The 20,704-nt window shown below is 32.7% G+C and overlaps 3 protein-coding genes across 4 annotated transcripts; 1 reads left to right on the forward strand and 2 right to left on the reverse strand.

The window, feature by feature from the left end:
• Nucleotides 1-1,969: 1,969 nt before the first annotated feature.
• LOC11418029 (protein STRICTOSIDINE SYNTHASE-LIKE 3) lies at nt 1,970-4,331 on the forward strand. The gene is made up of 4 exons (XM_003596881.4): nt 1,970-2,568; nt 3,027-3,308; nt 3,392-3,559; nt 3,821-4,331. Exons 1-4 carry the CDS (start codon nt 2,231-2,233, stop codon nt 4,221-4,223), a joined length of 1,191 nt encoding a protein of 396 aa, XP_003596929.2. The 5' UTR covers nt 1,970-2,230; the 3' UTR covers nt 4,224-4,331.
• Nucleotides 4,332-10,514: 6,183 nt separating this feature from the next.
• LOC11413216 (fasciclin-like arabinogalactan protein 15) lies at nt 10,515-13,297 on the reverse strand. The gene is made up of 3 exons (XM_003596884.4): nt 11,887-13,297; nt 11,094-11,214; nt 10,515-10,932 (listed from the first exon to the last, which is right to left on the reverse strand). Exons 1-2 carry the CDS (start codon nt 13,151-13,153, stop codon nt 11,141-11,143), a joined length of 1,341 nt encoding a protein of 446 aa, XP_003596932.1. The 5' UTR covers nt 13,154-13,297; the 3' UTR covers nt 10,515-10,932; nt 11,094-11,140.
• Nucleotides 13,298-15,716: 2,419 nt separating this feature from the next.
• Nucleotides 15,717-19,447, reverse strand: LOC11422637 (E3 ubiquitin-protein ligase RHF2A). 2 transcript variants are annotated; one of them, XM_003596887.4, is made up of 9 exons: nt 19,287-19,447; nt 18,941-19,084; nt 18,800-18,846; nt 17,983-18,045; nt 17,769-17,877; nt 17,331-17,686; nt 17,108-17,218; nt 16,654-17,012; nt 15,717-16,059 (listed from the first exon to the last, which is right to left on the reverse strand). In XM_003596887.4, exons 1-8 carry the CDS (start codon nt 19,293-19,295, stop codon nt 16,700-16,702), a joined length of 1,152 nt encoding a protein of 383 aa, XP_003596935.1. In that variant the 5' UTR covers nt 19,296-19,447; the 3' UTR covers nt 15,717-16,059; nt 16,654-16,699. The 2 variants fall into 2 exon arrangements, with proteins under 2 accessions (XP_003596935.1, XP_003596933.1); XM_003596885.3 differs by having other exon boundaries at nt 15,745-16,059; nt 17,108-17,215.
• Between the last annotated feature and the right edge of the window lie 1,257 nt (nt 19,448-20,704).

Below are 20,704 nucleotides of genomic sequence, written 5' to 3' on the forward strand. Positions count from 1 at the left end.
GGTGAATCTGCGAACATACTCACAGCACCCAGATTAATAGCATACACGGCATAATGCCTACAAATAATATGATAAAATTCAAGTCACCGAAATACCCATGTTTCCGGATCTGCAACGTTGACGCCCAAATCATTGGTGGAATTTGTAATCGACTAATGTAGATCTTTCAATTGGAACTAAACAAACACCGCGACAATACGCGAAATCAAACGCCGCACAAGACGACGAACAACACAACGCCGCACTTAGACGACGAAATCACAAAAAAAAAAACAAAAAAAAAACTTGATAGATGTGAAAACTACTTATTTAGATTGAAAGAAAAGAGGAAAAAAGATGTAGAGTGGTGATTCTAGGTCAAAAAATGACCTAAAACCACCCCTCCTCGATCAACGAAGGAGAAAGAAAGTTTAGAGATAAATTGGAGTTTCTCTCACTAGAAAACTAGGGCCAACTATTTTTTATACGCCTAGTGGATCTTGAAGGATATTGATACCACGTTTTTTTTTTTAATCAGCAATAGGCTAGGCTAGTGCAAGGTGCACTTAACCCGCAAAGGAGGAAAAAGAGTACAATAGATACCTTACAAAGATCGCACAACCACCTAAAGATCTTGATAAAAAAACCTCCTAAAAACATGTCTCCCCTGTAAAAATGGGATCTAGCGATACACATTCTTTGTTCTCAATCTTATATATTTTCATTGATAATGAGTATCTAAATGAGTATTAATACTTTATAGAATGTCAATTTAAAAAACAAAAAAAAAAATTTAGAATGTGATATTGTTAACTCTGACTAACTTGTCTAGTTGCATGTTGCCTCTAACTATGTTAGTCAACACTTGACCCTAACTGACTTTGACAGCTAGATGCCATATCAACATTAGTATAACTAACTTGATGTGGAGGCATATTATGCATATAAAATATTTAAAAATAGTATCATAGTTTTTTTTATCCGTTGGTATTCTTTTTTACTTTTTATTTTTATGAAATCTATAATTTAAAAGTTAGGATTAATGGTGTTTTACCCCCTGTAATATAGGTCATTTTTTGTTTCTCCCCTGTAATTTATTTTTTTTGATTTACCCCCTGTAAAATTTTGTTTTTTGGAATACCCTCTAATAGGTCATAAAAAAACAATTTTATTTTTTTTTTCAGAATTTTTTCGTTTTTTTATGACCTATTAGGGGGGTATTCCAAAAAAACAAATTACAAGGGGTAAATCAAAAAAATATTTTACAGGTGGGAAAACAAAAAATGACCTATATTACAGGGGGTAAAGCACCATTAACCCTAAAAGTTATTATTAAAAAGGTAATAAAGTTACAAACTAGATTTTGATTTTTTAAATCAGGCCAATAAATTGTTCAAAATAAATCGAGTCCAATTTTTATTTAAAAAAAAAGATAGAGAGATATGTTTTTGAAACAACTTACAAAAATTCATAAAAATTGTTGTTCTCGTTTCAGTTTTTGCTTGAAAACATGTGAAAATTACATATTTAACATCAACAGTAGCTAATTATCGCTCGACTTCCTTCGTTTTTTTTTTCTCGAACGGCAGTTAACTACCGTTAAAGTTATACGTGTAATTTCCATATGTTTTTAAGCAAAATCTGAAGTAATAACAAGAATGATAAAAACTCACATGCTCATCACTTATAGCATATTTGGGATTGCTTTTGCATAATCCAAATCACATGAAAAACAAATAAAGAATATGAAGTGAAGTTGATTTAATTGATAGAGTTTCTTCTAACCCCACAAACTACTACTACTTCCTCTAACTCTAACCCACCAAAATATGTTATCAAAGAATGACACTCTTGCAACTCTACTTTTTTTTTTTCTTCCTTAAATGTTGTCTCATCAAATCATAAAACTAATTTTTCTTGTCAAATTCCAACCACATTCATTTGCAAACAGTACTTCATCCTTGCAGTTAAGTTCACCTGAATGTCTATGACTGTTGACCATAAAATGGACAGAAAGTTACCTCATTGTTTCACCAACTAACATCTAGCATGTTGAATTCTATATTTTGAAAATCTCCAATATGTATCTAACAACCTTTACTCACAAATCAAACACACACACTACAAGTGACTCACCTACCTACCTTTCATATTTGAGATCATGCATTCAACAAACCTTTTTTCTCTATGCTTAATATTGTAACATCCATGTGCCCTTCTACTAAAGATTTGAGTTTTTACCTCTTTAGTTATGCCATACATGACGCTAACTCGAGGACTCGCTATTGTAATTCTCTTGTTTGCTCTCTACTGTGGATTAGACCCCTTCAAGCAAAGCCCTATCCAAGGCTTCCCTGATTTTGAGGTGCACAAAATTAACTTGCCATCATGGTCTGAAGTTCCTCTGGATCATGACAAAGACAACTTGTTGCTGAAATCGGAGCTCATGTTTGTGAACCAAGTGCAGGGACCGGAGAGCATTGCCTTCGATTCTCATGGTCGTGGCCCTTACACCGGTGTTGCTGATGGAAGGATTTTGTTTTGGAATGGACTGTCTTGGATTGATTTTGCATATACCTCACCCAACAGGTCATGCTTCTCTTCTTTCCTTATAACTTTTCCAACCTAAATGCTTAGTGCAAGATAATTTTGTCATTGTGTTATCTTTCTGCATTACTAGAATACTGTCAATAGTTATCAAATTCATAAGCTGTAGTCATACTCTAATAGTGCAAGCTTATTAGTATGGGATAAATGTGGCTAAAAGCTACTATAGTACTTCTATTCCTAACTTAATGTTGGAAAACTGCTTCGTGCAGACTTTTTACCTCATAGGCTCATATACTAGTAAAGATCTCATGCTCTTGCAGCGATCTGCCAAAAAATTACAGAAAATACATGTGAAAGTCTGCTACATTGCATCCGGGGAAGATTTTTCTTAAGATGAATAGATAAGGAAGATTTTTCTTAAGATCGATAGATAATTTGTAGCTATGTAACTTTGCAATCGTGTGATAATATTTCTCGAGCTTTATTTCTGAACACAGGTCAGAACTATGCAATCTAAAGGCATCTGCAACACCACTTAGTTATGTTGAAACTGAGGACATCTGTGGAAGGCCTTTGGGACTCAGATTTGACAAGAAAACTGGTGATTTATACATAGCAGATGCATATTTCGGGCTTATGAAGGTGGGGCCTCAAGGTGGTTTCGCAACATCTCTTGCAACCGAAGCAGAAGGAGTACCATTTAGATTTACTAATGATGTAGACATTGATACAGAAGGGAACGTTTACTTCACCGATAGCAGCACTAAATATCAGAGAAGGTTGTTAGTAATCTCTTTACTTGTTAACACAAAAGTTTGGCTGGTTTTATTGGTGCTGACTTCTGATGTCATTCTACATGCAGGAATTTCATTCAGCTGATACTTTCTGGTGACAATAGTGGGAGGGTTTTGAAATACAATTCTGCCACCAAGGAAACCACCGTTCTTGTTAGAAACATTCAATTTCCAAATGGGATTTCCTTAAGCAAGGATGGTTCCTTCTTTGTATTTTCAGAAGGAGTAATTGGAAGGTGTGTGAATAATCAACATAACCCTTTTTTCGTCTAATAACGATACACTAATGATGCAAACAAGTTTTACAAAGACGTTCAAAATATTTTCCCATTCTGACACAATATGTTTAGAAAGTAATACTGTGATTAACTGATTATGCAACATGAGGATGAAATATGATTGGACATCTTTGTAAAATTTGTTTGCATCATGCATGCATAGTGTAAAGTTATTAAACTTTTCATTTATTACTATATTCAAGTCCCTTTTTTCTGTAGGTTATGCAAGTATTGGCTAAAAGGAGATAAAGCTGGAACTTTAGAAATCTTAGCAATCCTACCTGGTTTTGCCGACAATGTGAGAGTCAACGAAAATGGTGACTTTTGGGTGGCTATCCATTGTAGAAGGTATATGTACAGTTACATAAATGCTCTCTACCCAAAGATTAGAAAAGCCATACTCAAGCTACCTATCCCAACAAGGATTCAATACCTGCTACATATTGGAGGCAAAATGCATGCAGCCGTCGTTAAGTATAGCCCTGACGGTAAACTTCTGCAAATATTGGAGGACAATGAGGGAAAAGTTGTTAAAGCAGTGAGTGAAGTGGAGGAGAAGGATGGTAAACTCTGGATAGGAAGTGTTTTGATGCCTTTCATTGCAGTTTATCATTTGACATGAAGCACAAATATCTGTACGTAGCAGAAACCATAAGTTGATTTTTTTACCACCTCCCTGTAAAGTAGAGACCATGAAAGTAACAAAATGAACTATCATTCCTTCATCAAACTACAATAATACTCCAATGAAAATTGTTGTAAATATTTCAATCTTAGATGTTTATACACACACCCACAAACCCACCACATTCATATAATTCATCAAATTTGCTTTCATTAGGCTCCAACTAGAAAGAGGCGAGGAGAAAATTATCAAAATACTACTAAATAGGGGAATTTCTATGGTACACTCACAATTTTGAGTGTACCGGTACTCTTGTTTCACAAAATATATAAATTAAAGATCACTTTAATGAAATAAAAAAGTATTTGTCAATATTTATATTTTAGAAAACATCATTTCATAAGAAAAACCATCATTTCATTGTTTATAAGGATCATATTACAAAATTTACATTTTGTCATAAAAAATAATCAATATTCATTGTTATGAGTAATAAAAATTCTTAAAAATTAAATTTTATTTCTTCGAAACTTTTGGTATATAAAATTTAATTATCTTAGTTGTCAATGATAGAAAATAATTATTTTTCTTCAAAAAAACAACTCATTTATTATTAATTTTACGACTTGGTGTACAGATACACCCAAATTTATTGGGTGTACCATAGAATTTGCCAATAGTTAAACCTGTATGTTTGAATCCTTTAAAAATAGTGCAAGTGAATACTTTTGTTTCTTCATAGCTGTTCCTATGTAATCGGAGGCTCGGCTCTCATGTTAAAAAATGCCCTTAATAAAATAAAAACTTATTTTCTTAAAAGAGCAGTTATCTATTTAAATTAAAAAGTAAAGAAAAAAAGTCTTTATTATAACTAACACATGAAAGTTTAATATTCTAATCAATAATATAGAAATACAATTTAAGCGAATATTTTTATCAATCTTCTAGGTTATATTTTCCTTAGTTTGTACAAAGTCAAAAATAGAAGGTTTATAATGTTTTTTTAGAGAATAGTTATAATGTTTGTTCTTTCAAATAAAAAATTATAATATTTGTTGTTAGAGTTTAACTATCTTATACAATAAGTATGGGCTAAAAATTACAAGTGTTATAACAAAATAAGAAGAAGAAAAAATTATATTATGTTTTCATTTGTAAATATATAATTCAATATTAAGGAGAATTTGGCTGAATTGAAGAGAGGATAGACTAACCTCAGGAAGAAAAAAGGAAATGAAAAACATAAACCATGGGTGTTGAGGGTTGACCCAAGGAATGCAAGCTTGCAACTGTACCGCTAGGCCACTTCAGTAAAACTCATATGTAAGTCACGCTACATTTATTTATGAGTATTACTTTTCCCACCCTATATGATTTTCGCGCGCCCTACGTTTTTTTCAAAAATGTCCTTGAGGTTTTCGAATTTCATAATCCGGAATCATGTTTACTATTTCGGATTTTATAATCCGGACAATTCTTATGTATAATCAGCCATCAGAATCTCTCACATTTCAACAGTTTTGAGTTTTGCTTTTAAAAACCACAAACTAGTTCAAATTTTTATGAGAATATGAATAATTAAAAAAAATAAAAAATGGGTCTAAACAATGGAATTTAGGATTTTGAAGGGCGGAGTCCGAAAACCCAATTTTTGACTAAGAACAGGTAACAATTACCCAAAACAAAAGGATAAGAGTTAGGAAGATTAATATTGTCCCTAAAATAGCTATACATGTTATAAATATGTTTAGGATTTGTGCTGATACAGTTTGGATTATATAATCCAAACTATTTTACCTTAACAAATGGTGTTTAGGGGGTTTCCGGATTATGTAATCCGAAAACATCATGTAACGCGCCCTATTTTTTGAAGTTTGCAGATTACAAAATCCGGAAAAATCCGTAACTCCATTTTTCACCCTATAACAAAGGAAAACACCATTCCGGATTATGAAATCTGGAAACCTCAAATGCATTTTTGAAAAAAACACAGGGCGCGCGAGAATCCTATAGGGTGGGAAAAGTAATACTCTTTATTTATTACTTAATTACTGGGCTATAATTTTTTTTTAGGCCCGTACCTTGGGAAGGCCCAGCTCCATTGAGCTGTTTGCACCCCCCAAGGGTCGGGCCTGACAACTGGTAACTTAATCCAATGAAATAAGTCCAATATTTATTTGAATGGTAATTTGCAAGGGTTTTACTAATACAAACTAAACATCATACGCAAGATTCTAGAGATGCAGGGAAAAAAATTACGAAAATTTAACCTCAATATATTGTATTATCAATTTTTTACATCACTAGATTTTCATTCCCGCTCTCTTAGGCATTTTCATCCCCGCACTCTTAATTTTAGAGTCATTCACCTATCACTACAACAACAAAAGTACATCATATTTTTAGACAAGTTTAGATCTCATGCCGTAAATTTTTTTATTTGAAATTTAAATGCCACCGAAAACGAGAGATGATGATGTCATACAAAAATATTTTTTGGAAATTTTTCACTACTAAACTAAAACGGGCCTCGGATCCAAAAAATTTTACAAAAGCTCTCAACCCCCTCTCTCTTATGTTTAATTCAATTCTTTTCCTTTAACCGATTTCTCTAAACTCAAAGGAGCATCCCTTTCTCCACTCGTTTCTTCTTTCTTCACCTCTCAGTTCTTATTTTTAAGGGTAGGCTACTTTCATTATTTTACTCAATTTTTACACATTAATTTACAAATAACGGACTTTTATTTGTAGATTAGCCCTTTTCCTTTCAAATCTGGAACGAATAATATTGAAAAACTAATAATGTTCATTTTTTGTGTCAATCTTGTGTTAGCCTATAATTTTTTTTGGTACCGTCGTTGATGGGACAATTTTTCTTCATTCCCACTGTTTTTTTGGAATTTTTGTGCTAATCTTTGTAGTGTCATATTTTTTTTTTATAAGGTATGAGAATAAGTAACTTATCAGCATATTAAGAGCCCGTTTGGAATAACTTTTTTTAAGAAAAAAATCACTTATTTTAAAAAAATAATCACTTTTAAGAGTTTTGCATTCGGTTTTTACAACTTATTAAAAAAATCAGAATCTAAAAAAAATCTAAAAACAGCTTCATATGAGGAAAAATATTGTTTAAAAAATTAAACTAATTTTGTAACAAAAAATCCATTTTATATAGTTGAATCCAAACAAACTAGATTGTTTGTTTAAAAAAAAAAAGATTTTTATTACGGTAAAAAAACGCAAAATAAATTCTAATTTTTCATAAAATCTTTAAAATATAATCTCTAAATTATTTTATGTCAAAATCACTTTTATTTTAATCTGTAACTAACGAGCCATAAAGGTTATTGCAAGTAACTTCTACTCTATGGAACTTTCCGTTTCTTTATTTTCATTTTAACGTATGCATTTTTCATTGGTTTACTTTTCATGATTTTGTTTTATAATAGTGTATTTTCTCAGCGTTATCTACGTTATACAAATAATATTAATGTTTTTATTTTATGTATAATATTTATTAAAAGTTCATATAACTCAGTAGTTATAAAAGAAAAACGATTAATCATATTATGACCCATATTTTATTAATAAATTATTAATATCTGTTTAAAGTATAAGATAAATAAATTCTAGTTTTTTTGACAAAATAATAAATAAATTGTAGCTATCTTAATTGAAAAAATTATTAATTGTATTAATGTTTGTGTTATATGTATAATATTTATTGAAAATACATATAATTTAAAAGTAATAAAAGGAAAAAGATTTCTTGTATATAACACATAATTTTTTGTGGTGATATAACATGTAACTTGTTAAATAAAATATTAATATCTACCTCAAATATAGATTTAAATGGGGACCCTCAAATGGACGGTGAGATTGGATCTCTCGGGTTAGTCAGTCAGTGGACCTGAGTTTTAAAAAAAACTACTTAAAACATAAATAAATCATAGTTATCTAAGTTGAAAAATTATCAAGAGTGCATTTTTAGAATGAAAATAATGAACAAATGTAGGAAAACAAAATTATTTGCTTATAAATATATCAAATTGATTAAAATAAATAGTTTAATTAAATAATTATCTAAAATTTTCTATATCAATTTAATATATTTAAAAAAATGAATGAATTATCTATTAAATTTGACAAAATCTATGCTAAATAAGATATAATTTAAAATGAAATTTAATGAATGAGAAAATTGAGAAACGAATAAATAGTTTGAAATAAGTACAAAACTTATGTGAGTTTCTTCGTGTGTTTTTCACGTGATAGTTAGATAAAAATACACTTTTCATGAGTAGTTTATTTAGGAACCATATGAAAAGTATCTAACAAAATACACCTAAGTTTCTTGATAGAATTAAAATAAGGATAAAACTCATGTGCATAAAATATTCACAACTTCTTTCAAAAAAAAAAAAAAAACTCACAACTATCTATGATTCCTCAAATCCACAATTTTTTCAAAGTTTGTTATAACCACAAAAAATAAATTTCAATTATGTGAAGAACCATACAAAACACTCTAAGTGTTTGGTCCCTTATACTTTCATCATATTTTGACATTAGTCTCTGCACTTTTTTTGTTTGATATTTGCATCTGCACTTTGTAAAAAATTTGCAATTGGTCCTTCTATTACATTATCCTCCCTTGAAATGTACATAGATCAATTGCATTTTTTTAACAAAGTGCAAGGGTCGATGTCAAATAAAAAAAGTGTGGGGACTAATGTCAAAATATGGTAAAAGTGCAAGACAAATGACATATTTAAGCCATTATTTATTTATAATAAAAAGGTTTAAATATGTCAAAGGTTCCTGCAAATATGACATATTTTGATTTTGGTCATTGTAAAAACAAAACATTATGTCAAGTAAGAAATGGTACTTGGTTACATTCTAGATTGTTGATGGTTCGACATATTTGGGATTATAAAGACATTAACTTTGATTACAGGAGTTTAAATCATATTTCAGTTATCTTTTACGAGTATATATAGTAGTTTTGTATGAGAAATATGGGTCATGAATCATTTACAGAAATCCTAAACACTCAAAGTATCCATGTCAAAGAGAGAAACGAGTCCTAGGCAAATGTATGATTTTGCGTACCATGTTCTTTATTCATTTAATCAAATGTTTTTTCTTTAAAATCATTTTGCATTTACTTTAAATTTGTCTTTACTTTTTTAACAAACATTTTATTTCGACTTAGTCGAAATAGTTGTTTAAATTTATACTTTTTGTAACAAATCTATGAACATTCAAACATTTATGAGAAATATTGCACAAAATATGTCATTGGATTTATTAGTTTGATCCTGCAAGTAACAAATTTCAAAACTAACGATTGTTTACCAAAACTACCGGTAAACAAATTGGCACGTCTAATGGGACCCTTTTTTGTGCAAATTTTTTATAATTTCATTTCTTAGAAATTTTTCATTGTGTTGGTATATTCTTTCTTTCCATAAATTATTCTTGATGTTCACGTGTGTATGCGCTTAAGAAGTGGTAAAACTTCCACATCCAATACACATAATAACCTTCAAAGTACACAAGAACAATCAACCCAAACGTCAGTTAATGGCGCAAATGTTTCAAATACTATCGGAGTAACCTTTCGGCAGTTATTGGGGTAACCGCCCCTGCATCAAATTCGACATTGGCAGCGTCAATGCGTTCTAAACCTGTGGCATCTTTGCCAACACCAGTGAGTTTTCCAACAACACCCATGGTTACAAATTCCACAAATAGAAACTCTATTGATCCTAGAACCCTTATGTGCCACAATTTTCGTTACCAATAACCACAAATTCTCAAAGTACTACTAAATAGTTAAACCTGAATGTTTGAATCCTTTAAAACAATAGTGCAAGTGAATCATTTGAAACTAGTGTACACATAAATTATTGCAGTTTTAAGTTGTTGGAAAGTGGGAAAAGAATAATAGAGAAAGATCATAAAATCATTGTTGGGTAAGGATTTTGGGTGAATGATTTAGCTAAGTGAATCAACTAGATTTATCTATGCATGCATAAACTTTTTTTTCTTCTTGGAAGCTGGTAAGTTAATACAATGAAATAAGTCCAATGTTCCATTTTGAATGATAATTTGCAAGAGTTTTGCTAATACAAACTATTAAAGATCATGTGCAAGATTCTAGAGATGTAGGGTTAATCGTGTGTCATTTTTCTTAGAACAGATACATAGATAGAAGATAGACATATGAACTTTCTCTTAAGAGATAAAGTAAAGTAATATAGAATAAACAACAGAAAATACATAATTGCCTAGCCAGGCATGTTGTATTACAACAAAGAATCATTTTGCTATTGTATTTCCACTTTTTCCAGAAAATCACTTATTGAATCGGCACAAGCCTATCAAAAATATGGTTCAATGCCTGGTTACAGTTCAAAAAACCCTTAAATCCTAACACAATCCTACCCAACCATGACATTGGAGAAACATTCTTAATTGAATCTCTAAATACATATATGCACTAAAATGTATGACAAGTAGACTAGTGAAGCTTTTGCTCACTCGAAAATCCACATGAAGGAAATAATGAAAGACAGCAAAAAGAGCAAAACAAAAATGTGGGAAAATCACACCCATAGTAGCTGGCCATTATCTCCAGCGAGATCTTCATATTCAATATTTTTAAGATCGTTGAGATTTCCATCAATCTGTGAATCTGCAACAAAGCATGTGCTAGCAGCGTGTAAATAGCCATAATAAAGGAAATTAAGCTAAAAACTGAGCATAATTAATTACAATTAGGCAAATTGTAAACTAGAAACAGATGAGTTTTCATGCAAAAACACAGTGATAGCTTGTTTGTCAAGCGTGCATTACCTTGCTTTAAGGAACTTTGCTAGCCATAAAAAAAAATGTGGGCTTTTTCATTGACAAGAGGTGAATCTAGAATGGTTTCTAAAGGTTCCAAGCATCCAGCATGCTGTTTCCAGTAGTTTCCCTACAAGAAACATTCATTCCATCAGTTATAAATTACAACAGACATTAAAAATAAACAAATAATCAAACCTTGGATTTACATTAAACAACTGCTTTATGCAGCAGATTAACATGTAAAAAGAAGAGATATATAACTTGCTAAGAGAAAAGAAAAGAAATAATGACTCTATTGAGCTCACAAGTTTTTTTGCTTAAGAGGAAAGATATGAATCAATACTGTCAGTCGCAATACATGGAAATGATCATGTGACCAATTCTAGTCACTCCATTCCACACTTACCATATGGTTGGTCTACTTTTACATCAAAGGCAGTTCAGGAAATTCTAATAGTATTCACTACCTCCATTCTAATAGTTCAACATGTACATTTATATTACAAATAAGAAAGGCTAAATTACATAATACTTGGATTGGATCTTAATGTCAAGCAATTCCAGTTCATCATGTTTTCATGACAATAATAAGGATAATCCCCCCCATTCATCAAGTCAACAACTTCAAAAACAAAACTAGAAATAAATAAAGTACATCCAGCCAAACGCATCACTATCATCTCCTCTCCTAGTTTAGTTTAACTTTTTGGAGTATTCACATAACATATTTCGACCATAATTAGGTCATTCAATTTGAGACTGAGGAAGTAAGTAAGTAAGTAAGTAAGTAGTAACGCACCTCTTCTGTGTTCAACGACGCCTTTCCTGGGTTGACCCATCATCGAAATGGGTTTAACCTGCTCCACCGGCACAACTTCTTTCTCCTCCTTCATAGGAAACAAAACCCCATCAATCCCTTGAACAGAAATCCTCCCATCGGTATAAATATCCGGATCAAACAAATAACCCGACCCATCACCATCTCCAAATTTAACAGACCCATCAGCTTCCTGAGCCACAACCTTATACTTCAACCTCAAAGTCTCATACCTAACCTTCCCAAATCTCCTAACAGCATTATACATACTCTCTTCCGTTTGATACTCAGGGATAATATGGTAATACATTATCTCCTCCGGTGAACCCGGTTCACTTAACTCCTCCGTCGTTAACTTCGCCATTGCTTCGTCATTCGGCGCCAAAACCGTTAAAACATAACCCTCCGAGACTAAACGACTCATCTCCGTCGCTAAGGACGTTAGGTTTACGAGTATATCCGCCATTTCTTTATAACCACCGTAATGTAGTAACGTTTTGATGAAATCCTTCACTTGTAAGTCTCCGTTGAAGTGATGGTGTGGTCCTCCTGGTCCCGGCGCCGGTGCCGGAGCTAGTGATGGTCCCGGAGCTAAAGCTTCATAAATCGGAATCTCCGGTGGTGAACCTGGTTTTTCCGGTGAAGATTTTTTCAATTTTCTCGTGTCAGCTTCTGGTGCTCCTTCTGGTTTAACAGCGGTGATTGAACTGAGACTACGACGGTTGTTGAAATCATCCACGACGGCGCGTGGGATAAGAATTTTCTGAATACCGTGGATGACACCGTCGGGTCGGGTAATGTCATTCGGGTGGGTTACATTCTCTTGGTTAACCATGAATTCTCCGGTGGTGGTATTTGTTTCAAGGTGGAGGTGATAGTCAGAGATGGATTTGAAACGGGTTGACCCGGATTGGATTCGGGTTGGAATGACGTGGGAAAGAAGGAGGGTTTGGAGGGAAAGAATGTTACCGGGTTGGAGAAGAAAGTGTTTGAAATCTGGGTCAAGGTTACGTTCGAGTGCTACGTTGTTTGGTGCAAAGATAGTGATGTTGTGTTTTGAGACAGTGTTTTCTAGTGTTTGTAAGAGATTTGCTTTTTCGATTAGGTAGGTGAGTTCAGTGTAATGTGAGTCGAGAAGTGCTATTAGGATTGAGTTTGAGTTTATTTGACTAGTTGGTGATGAAGATGAAGAAGAAAAAATGGTTAGAGAGATAAGAAGAAGAAGAATGCAAGAGATGTGGTGAGCCATGGTGAAGAGAGAGAGTGAAGAGTTGGGTTGTGTAGAGAGAAGTACTTACTACATGTTGCAGTATAGAGACAGAAAAAAATATAATTGGGTTGCAGGTCTGTGATGTTTTGTGTTCAATGCTCTGTTTTGTTCATGTGACGTATGGTGGAAAACAGTATTTAAACAATGGATTAAATGCATATAACATACGTTTCGATTTAATTTTTTTTTTTTTATTTATTTGTATACGTTTCGATTATTAGTTTATTGCATTAAACCTCCAATTCCGAAGGAAATGAGGTCCTGGTGGTAATTCAAAATTTGATTTGAGAGGTGGATATATCTTGATCAAGAATTGTTTCAATTATTTCGAATAATTCGTCATTTGTGAAGTTAATTAATCATTTGAGTTAAATCCTTTGATTTATGTTTTGATAAAAAGAAAGAGTCATGCAAACAAACCGAGATATTTGTTAAGGAATTACAAAATGTAGATGTTATCCACAAGCAAAATTATCACATCAGCGCAATGCTCTTGAACTCAAGTCATTATAAAATTTGAGTTGAATATTACCTATTGAACCAATTTTTATTGATTATATTTACTACATTTTATGCATAAATATAGAATACTCCCATGTATGAAATATAAAATCCTCGAGTATTATTTATTTATTCAAATGGTTAGAAGTACAGAAACCCAGACGCAGGTGTTTATATTTTTTTAAATACTAAACCAGTAAAAAAAAAAAATTTAGTAGAATATTGGAATTAGAGGGTAATGGAGAGGAGGTGGCGGTATGTATTATATATTTTAGCGCCTAAATAAAAAAATTAGTTAAGTTGATTGTGTCGGTTGCATTGGGGAAGTGAACTAATACAAACCAACGTGGCTGGCGAATTTGGATTCTACGGAAAAGTGAAGAATTGGACCTGGTCTGCATGGGGTCCACTCCATTAGCCAGCTACTACTCAGAGCTGGAGAACACACAATAATTCTAATGTTTTGTTTGGTTGAAAAATTAATCATGATTTTCATCATTGAAATTATAAGTATATTGAATTGATTTGTCAAATAGAAAATGCTTACTCCTACATGTGCTTAATTTATGAAATTGAAGACACGCAATTGATTATTATGACTTTATATTGCAAAGTAGAGGTAGACAAAAGTCTTAAAACAAACTTTTAAAAATATGCTCCAATGGATCATGTCTTTAAAAGAAATTGGCAAATCTGATACGGTCAAATGACAAATGGATTTACAATATCATCAATTTTATGAACTAATTTAACAGAGTTTAGAGAAACATGATAGTTTAGTGTTTCACTCATATAGTGTATATATACACCCATAATGGAGCAAGAGCAACCAGTTTTTTTTTATATAAAATGGAGCAACTGGCTGATGTTGCGGATCTAAATTTGCATGGTAATGTGCAATGTGCATCTATCTTTGAGGCAGTATGGTCAGCTTGATACCATTCCTTGGTGCACAAAGCAAGTAAAGTTGATATTTTGCTATATCTTGATTGACATTAGTGGCTGTGGTTCCCACCTGGCATAGGGTTCTCTTACTAAAAGATAAACCAATATGACTTGAATAAAATGCTTTTATATTTATGATGATATTTGGAAAGTTAGAAACAACTTTATTTTCTCTCAAATCTGCGTGGAGTGAATTGTATCACAAGGTTTTACATCATGCTTATTTTACTAGCAAAATATGTGTACGGATACTAGTGTAGTGACTCTGCTGCTACTCGACAATTGATCAATGTTGTTTGGCAACACCCTGCTATTAATTGCTTCAAAAATTAACGTTGATGGATCCCATATTGACTCTAGTAGCAAATAGTATGTTCTAATGGCCACTTTGATAGAGAATTTTTATCATAATTTCGACTATTGCAATGTCGTGCGGGCTGAGCTTGGGCATTAAGACAACTTATAAATATGTTATAAACTTCTTATAAGTTCTTTTAAATAGTCTCTCATAAGGAGTTACGTCAAGAGACAATTTCAAATAAGCCAATTCAAATAGACTCATAGTTGGATATAAGTTACACACAGTCCACTTTGAGGTGAGACACCTAGATAACTTGTCACTCAGAATATCAACTGGCCAGAACATAACTACTGAAGTGGATTCACAAAAATAGAAGTATTTGGTGTTTGTACATCTCTTCTTACTTTAGAGAAGTTGCAGAATCAATGGGACTTTCTAACCAGAGTTTACCATCTTTTAGGACTTATCTGACTACATATATTTACGCAGCTGGCATGGGTTGCTTGATAATAGTTCAGCAAATACTCAATCAAGTACCCCATTTTTCAGTTGTACTTGTACCTTATAACTGGCATTTACTTCAAACAAACTTGAAAAGCAATCGACTAACTATTTTTGACAATACTTATGGGAACCTAGTGTGTTTTTTGTTTTATACAAATTAATAGTAAACCAGCTTTTTTCTAGTGGATCTAAAATTAGGTTTAATTATCGCACTCTTTCTAAGTTGTTAAATATCCCTTCAGGTTATCCCTCATTTTTCCTACCACAGATTCAAAGGCACATTATTGATAGTTTCGCAATCAAACACGATTTCAGCATATTATTACTAATCTCCAGCCCAGATGATGGTATATTTAAAAACAAGATTTATCTCTAGGTAGAAGAGACACGTTTTATGTATAAAGATTATCTAAGGAATATCTATAAGTTTACAAGGTGAACTGAATATACAATCACATTAAGGTTACTGAGTTTAAAACAAATGAGACCACCATTGCATCTTTTTTTCTTAAGTTCTTTATTTCCAATATGAGAATTGTTGGTCATCTTTTGTAGGTAAAAGGATTATCAGCCAATAGGCAATGCACCACATCCACGGTATTTCATATCCAGTAATGGGAAACTCTATTTCTACCTGATATGATAGAAAAATCCATCAGCACACAGTAATGGCATAATTAGAATTAGAACTAATGCAATAAGAGACCAAGTGACCAACAAAAGGCTTTCAAATCCAGATAAATAGCTGGCATGCTTTCAAGTTTCATACAGAAACATGATTGAATATTTTATTTAACAGAAAACGGAAAATCGAGACAACATGCATGTTTGTTGGTAGGTCTATGCAGACAACAGACAAAATAGAAAAAAGCAAGCAAAGAAAAACACACAAAATCTACAAAGAAATATAATGGTCATTGGATTACAAAAAATTGTTCCGACTAGTTTATAATCAGAACATGTAAGGGGGGTTGGGTAGCTCAACTGGTTTGAGCTAAGGGATTAAAGGTGTTGAGGAGTTAAAGGTTCAAGGTTCAAAATACAAACAAGGTAGATATTACAAAGAATCCAAGATCAGAACAATGCAGACACGGCATCAGTCGTGACAAGAAAAATACTAACATAACAATGAACATACTAAAAATTGCCATTCAAAAAACAAACCAATCAGAACATGTACAATTCTCATTTTAAATAACTTCAAAAATCAGTATAGTTAAGATTATACCTTTAGGACAAAACAGATCTGAGTTCAAGCAATTCCTTCTATATGCTTAATTTGAACTGGAACCTGCAGTGCAAGATGTTTTTGAGTTATTGTCTCTCAAAGGACTGTCCCTTTCAGTGTCTGTTAAATGCTGATCACTTGATCCCTGAATTGGGCCATCTGCTAAGTTACTTGGAGCAGTATCACTACTGCTTCTATTATTGTCTCTGGTCTCCAAGCGTTCCATCATGCGTGACACAGTTGCAATCCCTGCATTAACTTCTCGCTTAACTTCAGATCCAAGATCAGACATAGGGCTAGTCCGAGAGAACCACCTTTCCTTCCACCCTCTTGTGCTCTTAGAAATTGACTCTTTGTATCTTAAAGACAGTAAAAATTTGAAGTTCAGGTTACAATGGGATGACTGAACAATATCACAGACACATTACAAAGAATAGTCACTTTATCCAACTACCTTGTAGACACGGCATTTAGTTTAGATTTCAGAGATTCTGAAAATGACTGGAGTTCTGATGGTCCTGCTCTGTCTTGGCTACTTGGAGAAGACTGATTAGGAGATCTCCTGCTTTAAGTTTGAAGACATAGCCGATAAGAACGTCAACAACTAGAAAACTTGGCTACTATTAATTTAGAAGCTTTCAAAAAAATTACAGAAATCCAAAATGGAAAATCATTACCTGCTGTTATAAGATAATCCCAGATTGTCAGTAGCAAGAGCAGCAGACCCAGATCCTGAAGCAGAAACCTGGTCGGTTTGAACTGGAGGAACTAAAGTGAGCTGTGGTGGTTCTTCTCCGGTCGCAGGAGTCTGTTCACCATCCCCTCTCTGAGGTGGGGAGGAAGAAGCAGGAGCCATGGGAGGTGAATTAGGATGAGCTGAAAATACCATATACTGTGGGCGACCTTGAGCTGATGACCTATTTCTCTGGCCTTCCCTTCTAGCAATATGGCGTGCTCGCCCCATTGCTGCTGCAGCAGCAAAGTGTTGGAGAATACGCTCTTCAAGATCAGCATCATTTGCTCCAACTGGCAACTGTATGAGATCAGAAAAAATCACATAATGGATGATAAACGGTACAAATATACTTCCAAAGTAGCACAAGTATACTACTAACATGTTGTAACTCAAAATCCCCCAGTGTTGGATGATGAAATATTGTGGCATTTCTAGTCGGATTGAACCTAATGTTCCGCTCTCTCTCAACTGCCTCGAGCAATTCCTGGCTGCAATGAGGAAAGACAGACGAAAAGTATATAAATAAATAAATATAATGCCAGGAGACAAATAACAAAATAAAGTGTATAAAGAACAGTGTGAAAATTACAAACCCCGTTGGATCCTTGAGACTGATAGATTGCCAACACATGGGGCACTGGGAGCTCCTCTGACACCTGCACGATAAAAGTAAGAATTCATGACAAAGTCATACCCCTCCAAGCATTTCCATTTGCCAAATGCGCCACAAAAACAATGATCCAAAATATATCAGTCAATATGGTAAAATTATAAAATAGATGGTAGTCAGGAAAGCCAATTTCCATACAACACAAACAAGCTAACTAAAGAATGTTGGACCAAAAAACAAGAAATGTGAAAATATGAATATCACGTTGCCTTTCTTTTGAGAAGCATTTCACTTGTACAGCAATTAAAAAGAATCAAACCAAATTAGCAGAGCAAGATTTCATGGAACGGGGCCACATATATGAAATAACAAACGCATAGTGTCTGGAATGCTACTCTACAAAATTGGCTATATCAAATTGGGTGTTAGCCTATCATGAAGGATAACAGGCCTTGTAGAGTGGTACCTAAAGATAGGCTAACACCCAATTTGGAATTTTGATTTCGGTGTTGTCCTATCTTTAGGGGCCACTATACAAGGCCAGTTATCCTTCAAAATCAGGAGCCGGAAAAGAAAAAAGCATTTCATAAATCACTAAGCCCTTTTTTCAGTGTCACTAAAGTCAACTAGAAAATAGAAAGCCATATCACTTGAGGAAACCCCATTGGTCTCCAAGAAGCATAACAGCAACTGTAAGAGTTGCAATAATTACTGCAACTATAATCAACCAAAGGAACGCCAATAGTTACCGATACCATACAAAACCGATTTAAAAACTAACAGACGAAGAAAGGCAATACCATTCGAGAATACATTGAAGATGAAACTCATGCTTGCAACTTGTCACCTACAGCAAAAGTAACATCAAAATGTTAAAAAAAAGACAAACAAAACAACACTACGGTGATCACTACTACAAACTAAACACAAGGAATCATTACCGTAGAAGGATCACTGTCGATGAATTCTTCAAGACATATACTACAAGAATCATCACAAGCATCCTGAATTCCACCTTCAACAAAAGCAGCAGCTGAAGTCAAATGCGCCTCAGACTTCGTCTCATTCTCTTCAATCACAGGAACCTAACAACAAACAAAAATTCAACCAATCAAACACCAATATAACATCGAAAAATCAAAACTTTTTATTCGAGAAAAATCAAAATCAAAATCAAATAACAATGAAGCAGGATTCAACAGAACGAAACACACAAAAAATTATATGAAAAGAAAGGAAATTAATCGGATCAAAGTGAAAATCAGTGAGTTTAATCGGTGTAATTACCTCGTCCATTGAGAAAATCGAAAAATCGAGAAGTGAATTGAGAAAACCCTAGAAGGAAGGAAGAAAGAGGGAAAGGGGCTTTTGTTTTGTGTGTTTGGTGCGGTGATGTAAGGTAAGAAGAGTGGACTGTGTGGGTCTTTGTTCTTGTTCTTAATCTTTTCCTTTTTCCTTTACCTTTATTACATTAAATATTGTAGGAATTTTATTTTACTAGATTACTGATTTATACTTAAAAATTTCTAAGACTCTTTTAAAAATTTCTCTAAAAAAAAAAAACTATTTTACAAATTAGAAGGTTAAAAAAAAGTAAATTTTGTCGCATAAGACTTTGATGTAATGGTAAGGAAAAATGTAATATGAAAAATTTGAAAGAGTTTAGTTTATTGTAGTATTACTTGATTTGAGTTATTAATCTCTAATTTAAAAAAGTTTTATTGTATACAATTAATTGATTAATTTAAAAAAAATAATTGATTTTTATTTTTGGGTACAGTTAACAAATTTTTTAATTTCAGTTTGATTATTATTACAACTTGGAAGAGACCAAAGTAACCATACCTTTAACTTAGTCTTGGTCCACCACTAACTGTGGTTATGCCACGTGGCATTCTGGTGGAATATCTTTGACGAGTCTTTCACCTTACGCGGATTTCTATGTACTTGGTTTGGTCGTCTCATCATAATTTCACGCAATCACGGTGTGCACCGCCACCTTCATGTCGACATCGGCAAACAATTAAAACAAAATTCAATTATTAATAATTAATAATAATAACTTAGGGGCTTTCCCTAAAAAACAAAAAATAAGAAAAATGTTAACTAATACCTCCGGATCACTAGTTAAGAAAATCAAATACTCGCTCTATTCCTTTTCTTTTAATGTTTTAGAATTTAAACTTTATTTCAAAAAATTTGATGTTTTAGAATTTTTAATGTTTTTTATCCAATTTTATCCTTGTTGAAAAACACACTTTAATAATTAAATAAGTTGGGACTATTGACTTATCACAACTGAATTAAAAAATAGGTTAAAAAATTTAGATGAAGTACAACTGCCGAGAAATAGTAATATGAAATAATAAGAATTACTTCAACTACCCATGCACTATTTAAAACTGGAAGGAAATAATCCAAAGAAAAAAAACAATTGCAGAGCTCCCACGTTTAATTTAAAGTCATGTGATAAGTTTGAAAAAATTGAAAGTTTAAATAATAAATGCAATTTGTGTGGTGAGTGTCAATAATTAAGGAGATTAGAATTTTGAGAAAAAAAATCAAGGAGTAAGTAAGAGTATTTTAGTATAAACCATACAATTATTTCTATAATTTAATAATTTCTTAATATTTGTGCAATCACCTAAAACATCAAAAGAAAAGGAATAGAGAGAGTATAGTACATTAAAAATTGTGTAGTCAAA

Source organism: Medicago truncatula, chromosome 2 (assembly GCF_003473485.1).
Source record: "Medicago truncatula cultivar Jemalong A17 chromosome 2, MtrunA17r5.0-ANR, whole genome shotgun sequence".
Lineage (NCBI taxonomy): Eukaryota > Viridiplantae > Streptophyta > Magnoliopsida > Fabales > Fabaceae > Medicago > Medicago truncatula.

What these genes read in the sequence shown, in the direction of transcription:
- LOC11418029 (XM_003596881.4), top strand. Translation starts at nt 2,231, where the DNA reads ATGCCATACATGACGCTAACTCGAGGACTCGCTATTGTAATTCTCTTG. An exon ending in GCATATACCTCACCCAACAG is followed by an intron (nt 2,569 to 3,026) that starts GTCATGCTTCTC and finishes TTCTGAACACAG; the next exon opens with GTCAGAACTATGCAATCTAA. An exon ending in AGCACTAAATATCAGAGAAG is followed by an intron (nt 3,309 to 3,391) that starts GTTGTTAGTAAT and finishes TTCTACATGCAG; the next exon opens with GAATTTCATTCAGCTGATAC.
- LOC11413216 (XM_003596884.4), bottom strand. Translation starts at nt 13,153, where the DNA reads ATGGCTCACCACATCTCTTGCATTCTTCTTCTTCTTATCTCTCTAACC. An exon ending in CGTCGTTGAACACAGAAGAG is followed by an intron (nt 11,215 to 11,886) that starts GTGCGTTACTAC and finishes TGTTTCTTGTAG; the next exon opens with GGAAACTACTGGAAACAGCA.
- LOC11422637 (XM_003596887.4), bottom strand. An exon ending in TCGACAGTGATCCTTCTACG is followed by an intron (nt 18,847 to 18,940) that starts GTAATGATTCCT and finishes CTTTTGCTGTAG; the next exon opens with GTGACAAGTTGCAAGCATGA. An exon ending in CTAAATGCCGTGTCTACAAG is followed by an intron (nt 17,013 to 17,107) that starts GTAGTTGGATAA and finishes ACTGTCTTTAAG; the next exon opens with ATACAAAGAGTCAATTTCTA.